This window comes from Stomoxys calcitrans, chromosome 1, assembly GCF_963082655.1.
Source record: "Stomoxys calcitrans chromosome 1, idStoCalc2.1, whole genome shotgun sequence".
Taxonomy (NCBI): Eukaryota; Metazoa; Arthropoda; class Insecta; order Diptera; family Muscidae; genus Stomoxys; species Stomoxys calcitrans.
Window position 1 is genome coordinate 70,420,249 of NC_081552.1, and position 12,039 is coordinate 70,432,287.

At 38.0% G+C, this 12,039-nt stretch overlaps 1 protein-coding gene and 1 long non-coding RNA gene across 4 annotated transcripts in view; one reads left to right on the forward strand and one right to left on the reverse strand.

Annotated features, from left to right (window-relative positions):
- LOC106092729 (glycoprotein 3-alpha-L-fucosyltransferase A) overlaps positions 1-3,163 on the forward strand; it is a 176,034-nt gene extending 172,871 nt beyond the window's left edge. For all 3 annotated transcript variants that reach the window (XM_059369903.1, XM_059369905.1, XM_013259647.2), the window contains one exon: positions 2,368-3,163. In XM_059369903.1, coding sequence (XP_059225886.1) covers positions 2,368-2,883 — 516 coding nt within the window. In that variant the 3' untranslated portion in view covers positions 2,884-3,163. The remainder of the gene's footprint in view (positions 1-2,367) is intronic.
- The window catches only part of LOC131998016 (uncharacterized), a 41,063-nt gene extending 29,688 nt beyond the window's left edge, over positions 1-11,375 (reverse strand). Inside the window, exon 1 of the long non-coding RNA XR_009398491.1 lies at positions 11,243-11,375. This is a non-coding gene — a long non-coding RNA (uncharacterized LOC131998016). The remainder of the gene's footprint in view (positions 1-11,242) is intronic.
- Between the last annotated feature and the right edge of the window lie 664 nt (positions 11,376-12,039).

The window sequence follows — 12,039 nt, forward strand, 5'->3', positions numbered from 1 at the left end:
AAAATCGGGCGATATATATAAGTAAGCTATATCCAAATCTGAACCGATCTCTTTCAAATTCAATAGAAGTATTGAGAGTCATAAGAAAATCCTTCTTGCCAAATTTCGAGAGAATCGGTTATCAAATGACCATATTATTGCAATGTTAGTCAAAATCGGACGAACATATATATGGGAGCTATATCCAAATCTGAACCGATTTTGTTCCGATTACAATAAGCTTCGTCTCTTGGCTAAAAAAAATGCCAGTGCTAACTTTGAAGATGATTGAGAATTGCGACCTGTACTTTGTTCACAAATTAACATGGACAGACAGACGGACATAGCTAAATCGAATCAGAAAGTGATTCTGAGTCAATCGGTTTACTTATCAATAAGTCTTGCTCTCTTCCTTTTGGGTGTTACAAACAAATGCACTAAGTTATAATACCCTGTACCACAGTAGTGGTGTAGGGTATAAAAGTCTTGTAACAGAACATAAATATGACTTTGGTAGATTTTTGTCAGTTGCTATAGGTTAGGTTAGGTTGAAAAGAGGATGTGGATATAAATCCGCCCCATGCCACTTTGGACATACGCCTAAAACCTTAATCGGCTTGTTGTGCGCTCTAAATACTAATAAAGTAATCTCGGAAAAGAAAACCTAAGTTAGGAATTCCGTGCTACTTACAAAATTCTTATTTGTTTTCATATGCAAAATTTCAGGGCCCTACAAGTCCCAGTGCCCATTGGTGGATCTTCAAAGTTGGTCACTTCGGCCCTACAAAATTTTGTTCGTGCTGTCAAGAGCGCATTTATTGTCCGAATTTTTAAATCGTTTGTTCATTACTTATATGTTTGCAAAACTGGATAACACCTTAGCTATAACCATGTGCAATTTCATGAAGATATCTCTATCCGTTCCAAAATGGCAGACTTATTTCCATTAATTTTTTCCCATCCCACAGTACAACGTCGCATAAGTGAAATCGCAGTCCTTTGTGCCCCGTTACCGCCCGTATACCGAAAGCTATACTGACCTCCTTCTTACTTCATTTCAGTAATAGCCTCGCCTTCTCAAGATTTGGATCTCCCCATAGGATTTTTGCCACCCTACCGACCGTTTCGCTGTTCCACAGGGTTACATACGCTTTCGTCGCCCACGCCCTTAACTCGGACTGCGTCGACTAGAAAGGCTTCGGGTTGACCAAGTTCATTGACGGTATTTCTCTGACCTTCACTGCCAAATCGTCGACTTTCTCATTCCCAGTTACTCCGTTATAGCCCGGTACCCAAACGATGCGGATCGTACCATCCTCAGAGAAGGCGTTAATCTCCTTCTTACATTCCAGGACTGTTCGTGATCTTACCATCCTGGTTGCACTTATGCCCTATTTACTGTCCGTAAAGATGTTCATACTCGACATCCTCGTGATAACACCACACCACCTCACGCATTCCGTGATTGCCCGGATCTCCGCATGCAGGACCGTATTATAATCAGGCAGTCTATAAGAGATCTCAGTTCCTGGGTTCTCAACGCAAACCCCCAGGCCCACTGTGTCCCCTAGCTGTGATCCATCCATTTAACATGATCTTCCACGGATGCTCTATATAAGAAATATATAAAAAATCAAATTATATAATATAAAGATAATATAAAGTTAATTAAAGTATTTAAGGCGTTTTTGGGCTACAGTCAACTTTTTACCATCCAAAAACGGCAGAAAATATTTGCTGTTTTAGCGAAAATGCTTAAAGTTTTCATTTCTTGGAAAACTTGTCTGATTAAGCGAATGTGAACATTCGCAAGTTGTTGGGTTTTTGAAAGCGATCTGGATGGTTCAACGATAAGAACTAGAAGGCATCTTCCTTCTCCTGTTCCTGTGGTATCACAATGGATGAAATGTCTAAGTGAGACTGCCACATAAACCTTATCTAACTACAAAAGTACACTGTGTAGGCTGCAGTGACCAAAGAAATACTCTGTTAACAGACGAGGCGGGGGACAAATTCCTCTGTTAGCCTTCCCCTAAATATAAACCTTGAAACCTCAACAGACAATCAGTCGTACAACATATGGATGTTGCACCTTATATCAATACCTCATCTAGCACGGCATCGATACCTTTTCTAGCAGGAAGGTTTCGAAGATAGTATTGATGAAACCTTTCTTTGCTCCCCTACCTATAGGTAACTTTAAGTCAAACAATCATAAACTTGATAGGTTTGCTTGATTGGGAAAAGCCGATTAAAAGTCACTCCCAATCAACAAGTTTTCAAGCAGTTAGATAACCTCTAGATGCGTTACCCCCAGGTTACCTTTACCTACAAAGCTTAATTTTACAAATTTATTGACACTCTAACTACTCTCATTCTTCGTTTTAGGTTGACATCTATGGAGCCTGTGGCAATTACAAATGTTCTCGTGTCAATGCTGATAAGTGTTTTGAAATGCTGGATCGCGACTACAAATTCTATTTGGCCTTTGAAAATTCTAACTGCCGTGACTACATCACTGAGAAGTTTTTCGTTAATGCCCTAAATCGAAATATTCTACCCATAGTCATGGGTGCTAGACCAGAGGATTATGAAGTTAGTGCCCCACAACGTTCATATATTCACGTGGATGAGTTTGCCTCCGCCTCAGAGCTGGCTGATTATTTGCACATTCTGGACAACGATGAGAAATTATACAATTCTTATTTCAATTGGAAGGGCACGGGAGAGTTTATCAACACCTATTACTGGTGTCGGGTATGTTCTTCACTGCATGACGAGGAGTCCCTGAAGAAACCACGTTGGTACACAGATGTCAATGATTGGTGGCGTGGTGCCGGGGTGTGTACAAATGGTTCGTGGCGTAACTTTAAAGCGCGCAAAGATGTTATAACAGACGATTGAAGTGAAACGAATCCAAAAAGTAAGTAGGCCCTGGTTTGCGGCATCCCCTGAGTAGAAGTCCTTAGCTTAGGGCCCGGGAGTCTCTACGCGGTCTTGTTATTGACTTACACATAAGAGAAACTGTAGTGAAACCAAGGATTGAATTTTATATCTAAAAAGTCTCCGTAAAATTTTTTTCAGTTTTTTTTATAAGGTGTGTAAAAAGCAATTCATTGTCATTTAGATTTAAGCCAATAATTTTTGGTTTTAGTTAAACAAATCTATCCAAAAATTCCCCTCCCCCCCCCCCCCCCCCCCATCTCATAAAGCTCCCCATCCCCAAATTCTAAATCATAAAAGGCTGGCTGTTCAGCAATACGCACAGTTTTTATTTTTAGAAAACGTGTAATCCCCCTACCCATGATATCTAAAATGACTGAAAAGTTCCAATATAACAGTCTTTAAGAATTCCAAATCCCCCCTACTTTACCATATAGTTTTCTGTAAATAGCTTCTTTACAAAAAAAAAAAAAAAACAAAAAAACAATCCAAAGCAGCGGATTTTAGCTTACTAACAAAACAAAAAAGTCTAAAGACATCTATTACATCTTAACAGAAAAGAACTGGAGAAAAACAAATCAACCTGCATTCCAAAAAATTTATAGAAAAAATGCGCTGAAACCTTTTTTAAATGATCTTTTATCTGATATAAAATGTCACTGAAAGCTGGTGAAAAATGAGTTAAAGCTCAAGCAAAAATGGGAAATGTTCATGGTATCATCCTTTTTATTCTGGGTTGCTTTTAATGTCTAGAGGGTTTTTTGTTACGAGGGCTGCTATACAAATTTCTGGCCTAATAATGAAAATGCTCATTTATACCATTAAAAATGGTTTTATGGTTTTTCATAAAAATTTTCCATGCATGCACTCAAATCAATTGTCAGAGCTCTTTATCCACTCCGATTGAGACACCTCCAAAACATGGTTAATGGACGATTCAACAGCATTTTCTGGCGACGAAAATCATTGACAACGCATTTGTATCTTAATGTGCCCATTTTATCTTCAAAAGAAGTCATTGGGTGCCAAGCCAGTGACCTAAACACAACATTCGATAACGTATTCGTTTTTGGCTCAAATAAATTGTCGATACGAAAACATGTGGCACACAATCGAAATTTGCGTTACCATTATCAAAACGAGCATTCGAATCAAAACAAATAGGAACATTTCGTCGGTGACAGGTAACTTTTTGGTATTTAGAGCGAACAACAACCCTATTACTGGCTTAGATGTGTGTCCATAGTGGCATGGGCGGATTAATATCCGCACCCTCTTTTCAACCTAACTTAACCTAACCTAACCTGGTCGGCGGCAGTGAATAAAAATAAATACTTCTATGTTTTGTGAATCTAAATGGAAAAAAATACATTTTATTGTGCTATAGTTGGTAGATCTATTTCTTGAAGCCATCACACTACATGTTCTTGTCTTATGACATGTCAAATTTTGCTATTGTTAAAGTTGCAAACATAGTATGATACAAAAAAAAAAATACACATGAAAATCACTTTTCAAAGTAGCACTGTTATTTTTTCGATTAGAGCGGTGCTCTATTCCTTCTGACAAAAACATAAAGAACTTTACTATTTTTGTTTAAAGTTGAATGAAACCAACCCCAAATTAATGGGTCGATTATGGATGGCAACCTTAGTTCAATTGCGTTGTCAGTTGACAAATTTGCATTACGGATGGCAACTTTCAACTGAAGTTGTCAATGCCAGTTGCTAAAAATGGGATTTTTCGGCAACCACTTTTTTATACCCTCCACCATAAGATGGGCGGTATACTAATTTCGTCATTCTGTTTGTAACTACTCGAAATATTCGTCTGAGACCCCATAAAATATATATATTCTTGATCGTCGCGACATTTTATGTCGATCTAGCCATGTCCGTCCGTCTGTCCGTCCGTTCGTCCGTCCGTCTGTCTGTCGAAAGCACGCTAACTTCCGAAGGAGTAAAGCTAGCCGCTTGAAATTTTGCACAAATACTTCTTATTAGTGTAGGTCGGTTGGTATTGTAAATGGGCCATATCGGTCCATGTTTTGATATAGCTGCCATATAAACCGATCTTGGGTCTTGACTTCTTGAGCCTCTAGAGTGCGCAATTCTTATCCGATTGGAATGAAATTTTGCACGACATGTTTTGTTATGATATTTAACAACTGTGCCAAGTATAGTTCAAATCGGTCCATAACCTGATATAGCTGCCATATAAACCGATCTTGGGCCTTGACTTCTTGAGTCTCTAGAGTGCGCAATTCTTATGCGATTGAAATGAAATTTTGCACGACGTGTTTTGTTATGATATCCAACAACTGTGCCAAGTATGATTCAAATCGGTCCATAACTTGATATAGCTGCCATATAAACCGATCTTGGGTCTTGACTTCTTGAGCCTCTAGAGGGCGCAATTATTATCCGATTGGAATGGAATTTTGCACGACGTGTTTTGTTACGATACTTAACAATTGTGCTAAGTATGGTTCAAATCGGTTCATAAGCTTATATAGCTGCCATATAAACCGATCTTGGGTCTTGATATCTTGAGCCTCTATAGTGCGCAATTCTTATCCGATTGGAATGAAATTTTGCACGACGTGTTTTGTTATGATATTCAACAACTGCGCTAAGTATGGTTCAAATCGGTGCATAACCTGATATAGCTGTCATATAAACCGATCTTGGGTCTTGACTTCTTGAGCTTCTAGAGGGCCCAATTCCTATCCGATTTGGCTGAAATTTTGCACGAAGTATTTCGTTATAATATCCAACAACTGTGCTAAGTATGGTTCAATCGGTCCATAACCTGATATAGCTGTCATATAAACAGATCTGGGGATTTGACTTCTTGAGCTTCTAGAGGGCCCAATTCCTATCCGAGTTGGCTGAAATTTTGCATGACGTATTTTATTCTTACTTTCAACAACTGTGTCAAATAAGGTTCATATCGGTTCATAACCTGATATAGCTGCCATATAAACCGATCTGGGATCTTGACTTCTTGACCCCTAGAGGTCGCAATTATTATCCGATATGCCTGAAATTTTGTACGACGAATCCTCTCATGACCATCAACAAAAGTGTTTATTATGGTCTGAATCGGTCTATTGCCCGATACAGTTCCCATATAAATCGATCTCACTATTTTACTTCTTGAGCCCCCAAAGGGCGCAATTCTTATTCGAATTGGCTGACATTTTACACAGGTCTCCAACATATAATTTAATTGTGGTCCGAACCGGACCATATCTTGATATCGCTCTAATAGCAGAGCAAATCTTTTCTTATATCCTTTTTTGCCTAAGAAGAGATGCCGGAAAAAGAACTCGACAAATGCGATCCATGGTCGAGGGTATATAAGATTCGGCCCGGCCGAACTTAGCACGCTTTTACTTGTTGTAGTTGCTCTGTTGTTTTTATTAGTAAATAAGCAGTTAATTAAAAGGAAATTATTTTTTTTTTTGTGAAATTGTTTATTTGTTTGTTTATTACAAATGTTTTGGTGTTTGTAGGCTTCACCATGGTTAAAAAATAATTCTTTATGTTAGAAAATTGGAGGTAAACCTATATGCAGCCCGGGTTGTGCATGTGCAAAAAAAAAAATCGCCTAAGCGGCGAAGAATAGTTGAGTGTGAAAAGATTTTAAAGCAAAGAAAAAATTAAACTGGTTTGCAATAAAAGAATAAAAAACGAATCACAGACCGTCAGCCTCCGCCAGGAGTGTCTACTTATTCCCATTAAACAGACGGGAGCAGATGTACAAAGAAATATTCATTTACAGGTAGGAGCAGTTGCCCAACAACAAAATATTGACTACACTATCTGCCAAAATCAGTGAGTAATGCAACTCTGATTCTGTGCATGATTCGCGCAATTTTTCGTTGTTTGTGTGTCTTATGGTTCTTACCTAAATTCCACACACACAACCAAAACTAGTTACAGATAGTGCACTTGGCGGGAGAAAATTGTACTCAGCTGTTTGGTGTATGCTATATATCATGAGATGTATTGCAAATTAACTTAGATTTAAATTCAGTAGGCCAGCTCTTAAGTGTTGGAAATATGTTGGGTTTGGAGCAGCTAAAGAAAACCATTGAGAAGAGCAGAAAACGGCGACATAGATAAATAGTTCAACAGTGCTTTAAATTAAAAACAAAGTGCTTATTCGTGGTATTTCTATGACATAATTACCAGGTAGTATACCGTAAACAGCTGAGTACAATTTTGTCTCGCGAAGTGCACTATCTGTCAACGAGTTGTGGTTGTGTGTGTATGTATTATAGTTAAGAACCATCACACATACAAACAACGAAAAATTGCGCGAACTAGTAACATACACAAAATCAGAGTTGCACTAATCACTAATTTTGACAGATAGTGCATTTAATATTTGGTCGTTGGGCAACTGCCACAACCTGTAAATAAATATATCTTGATCACCGTACACAAAAGTAGAAACAACGTTCTTAAGTCCCTTGTCCGCAGCACTTGGATTGCTGACAAAGGAACCTTGAACTAACCACCTAATGCTTCTGGATATTGTGCCTAGAGAAATTGCTGCAACCACTGATTTGAGGCTAAGGGAGCATTCTATTTGGTCATGTGGCGGCTACGAATACTGTGTTTTCATTGATAATATCTGTATGCGTTCACAATTGGCAGACTGATTTGCACTGATTTTCCAATCCCACTGTGCATAACTTTCAACTGCCCAGACAGACCCATTAAATACCATGGCAGCATCTTCCCTCCTTAACAAATCCAAACGAACGGTGTTGGTTTCATCGTAGCTCTCTGATAAGGAAACCGATCATTGCTCTTTTCTTATTGTCTGGAAGGATACAATGTTTTAATTTTTCAAGATTTTCCAAATAATTTCGCAAATTTTGCACTTACCTTCTAATGAAGAACAACACACTTCAACTTCATTTGGCGAGTTTTCTGTAGCTGAACACTAGCTGCTGCATTGAATCTTTATTAAAATGAATGAAATGAAATGAAACAAATTTGATAATTACCAATAAACAATATTTTTATTTTTTACTTACCACTGCCTTTTTGATCCATTTTGGTGTTAGCTTTTGTATTTTCATGTAACAGCTGCTTCTCATGAAACAGCTGACCTTTACAAAACATCTGTTCAAAGTTTCAAATTTCTGCTGGCAAACAAGTCCCAGTAGAAAATTGCAGGTTCTCTATTTTCGAACTGTCAAAATTTTGAATTTCTCTCGCGTTCTCTTCTGCTGGCAAATAAAGTACGCGAACGATTTCCAGTAAAAAATTTTACAAATTAGCACAAATTTTTGAGTTCCCGAACACAGCTATTGTTGACTCTGCTAGAGGCGACGTAAGCCATATATTTTTAAGTCCTCTTTCACATAAACAACAATTTGTTGTGTATAGACAGTAACATATCGGTATAAAACTATGGCATATATCGTAAAATGTGTGTTTTTTTATTTATTTTTCTTACTAGTAATAACTTTTTTAACAAACACCATGCTTTGTTTGCATTTGAGATGGCAAAATATGCTCGGCGGATCGATTGTTTCTTGCCCGAAATCGATCACTTTTCGACAAATTACGTTCCTAAGTCATGATCCATTTTGTATTTATGGAACGGAATTAATCTTCGAACAAAAACTCGCTCGTTAACGGATGCGAGAATTAGGCTTGATGGCAAGATGGAGATTTCACCATATGGTTTTATGTTTTATGGTCCAAACAAGACAACCTTTGAAATAATTCAGCCATACACCCAAGGATAGATTCATTCCACTTTGTGTTCCTTCCATCTTCGTGCACACACGATAATGAAACTTATTTGGCGACAAATATGCTTGTGGTTGGTCTGTATGGATATGTTTTATTGGTATATGGAGATGTGCAAAAAGCAAGCGATTTTATGTGCAAAAGTTTTCTGGCAACAGCAATAACAACAATAAAATCTTTTGACCATTAGCAGCTTCCAAAAGAATATATTGTAGTTAATGGTTGAACCTTGGAAGAGGTGAAATAGTCAGCAATACAATGACTTTTTAAAAGAATCTAAAGTCCAGAATCGATTGAAAATGACTATGGCAAGGTTTCATATATTTATCTTTTTCCAACCTATACTAGGGGTGTTTTATATAGCGGGAAGAGCGTTTTTTACCCAAACTAGGAAATCCGCTAGATTGGTGTATAAAACAACCCAACTGTCACCGAGACCACCAAGCGAGGAATAAACTTCAGCAGTCCCTTTGTCGCCTGATGGCTGGTACTATGTTCGTTTTTCACCGTTGAAAACCCATGTTTTTCGCGATTACTTTTTTCAAACACTACAGAATAACAATTTTATTAAATTTTTACCACAAGTAATGAGTGAATGTCCCACTGAAAGAAATCAGCAAGTTTAGTGCTTTAAAATCTTCTATCTAAAACAAGTAATTAGCCGAAAAATATCGCGAAAAGCAAATATAGTACCAGCCTTTAGTCTATGCGCAATTTCTTATGACTTTTGGTGCTTTTCATTAAGTTGGCCAGAATTGTTGTTATTAAGTTCATGTTAAATTTGGTAAAAATAGTTAAAAACGCATCTCTTATATAATGGCTGGTACTATGTTCGTTTTTCGCAACACTTTCGTGATTACTTTTTTTAGATAATAGATTTTGAAGCAAAAAAGCTTGCTGATTGCATTCAATAGGACATTCCATCATTACTTATGAAACATTTTTCTACAAGTATTATGTTTTCATTGAGATTTTTGTAGTGTTTCAAAAAAGTATCTGTGAAAAATATGTGTTTTCAATTGTGAAAAACGAATATGTTACCAGCCTTAAAAATTAAATTGTTGCGTTTTGTTTGTTAGTTTGTTTGTCTGTTCCGTATAGACTTAAAAACGCCCGAACCGATTTTCGTGAAATTTTCACAGATGGTAGAGATAGGGTACTACATTTTTTGACCCCCATTTTCAAAAAACGCTCGGGGATGGGTAAGTGAAATTTTGCTTGCCACCTTATGGTACCCCAAAATCACGAAATTGACATAACATTTTGAGGTCAAATAACCTGGGGGGACGCCCCCCCCCCCCCCCCCCCCCATCCAAAAACCCACACGAACGGACATGTTTACCGACTAGGACAATATGGGTATCAAATGAAAGGTTTTAAGAGTAGAGTAAATATCTGACATAAAAATGTAATCCTTGATGTCTGAGGGGCCCCCAACCCCCCAGCAGGACATATTTATCGATTGGGACTACATAGATATCAAATGAAAGGTATATAAAAGTAGAGTACAATGCTGGTATACAAATTTATTCCTTAGTGTCTGAGGTCAGGAAAGGTCTATGACAGTAGAGTTCGAATCTTATGTTGATTTAAGGATTCAAGTATCTGGATCACGTCCAACCGTTCCGCAGGACATGTAGATCGCGGCAATAAAGGACTTAAATAAATTGTCTTTTGTTCTTAGCGTCGGAGGGACCGACCCCCTCCTCCCAATAAAAACAACGCCAAACTGACATGTAGGATGACAGAGAATATATGAAATAAATGAAAGGACGTGTCAGAGGTTAATCCCTCTCCCCCTATCCTACCCAAAAGAGGAATGGTATATGAAGGCCGATCAGAATAGAATAGGACAGAAATAAAAGGTCTTCGGCAGTAGAGTACACTTTTTGCCATCAAATAGGGCACACAGGAGGACCTGCGGATCTTTAAAAATGTAGTATCCCAAATGGTAGCTTTAAAATATGATTGTTAATGTAGATAACCAATACAAAAAAAATTAATTTATGTGGATCTGAACGAGACGCGTAGCCCTGAATATCTTGATAGCCATCTTCAAAATGCTTGACATTATGAGTCTCTCCCCATAAACTCACCCATAGCCAATGGCAAGTGGGGCTCAAATAAAATAAATTTTGTTTGGGGGTCGTCTCACCCCATAAACCCCCCCTTAGCCAATCGCAATGAGAGCTCAAATAAAATAAATTTTGTTTGGGGGTCGTGTCACCCCTTAAACTCCAATTAGCCAATGGCAATTGGGGCTCAAATAAAAGAAACTTGAGAGTAGAGCATGATGCTGGGCCGAATTACCGCATCCGTGATCGAGTACGCTTTTGTATCGAATGAGATTTCGTCACGTGTCGAACGGATGTATTACCGCATTCGAAAGCCGTCGTATCAAAATTTTTCAAATGGCTACCGACAACAAAACAACACAAATACACAAATGACAATTAACATCTACCCGACTTTTGTAAAAATATGAATCTATTGAAATTTTTGGAAGCAAACGTGAATTTATAAATAAAAAAAAGCATGCTTACATTGTTTTTGTTGTTGTGCTTGTCGTCCCCTGATTCTGAAGAGGACAATAACTTTGTGCGTATTCGCAGAGTAATGATAGATAAATGACACTGCCGAATAAAGCGTATATAAATAATCTAAAAAAAACATTTATATTATGAATAACAAATGCATGTTATTTAGATTTACCGGGTAGCTATGTGGAAATAATTTTGAATCCATTCACTTTTGCGCAATATGACCACATTTTCCATTATCATTTGTTCTGAGTCGTTAAAGTAACGAATTGCAGGTAGCACGAATGTCTGCCGTTATGTTGGCCTATTCCCGTACAATGTATTTCATTAGCGCATCAATACGGGCGTATTTTGTAGTCGTCCCATGGCGAAACAAATAAAGGTGGTCTCATTTGTACAACAACCACAAATCATAAGGTGCAATCCGCCATCTTGCCATCAAGCTGATCGTAGTTTTGCCATCACACACATAAAAATGATGTGCGTGTGTGTATACGTGTGCGTACATGAGCAGATAATATGCAAACAAAAATCTGACATCTTAATACCGTCGAACCTGGCCGGCTGCTAAAAGCTGCTCGCGTGAGACCACCTTATTAAATCCGCCTTGGTACTTACCTTGCTCTCAAAAGTGGCCTTAAGAAAAAAAGTCTGTCGGATTGGCAGATTGTGGCGAATTGGACAGCCACTCTGTGGACCAAATGAAGTACGGAACATAATTTGTTTGCCATTCTTGGTTTACACGTGCTAAAGCGCGATGCGAGTCTTGTTGTGACGGTGCTGAGTCTTGTTGGTACGTC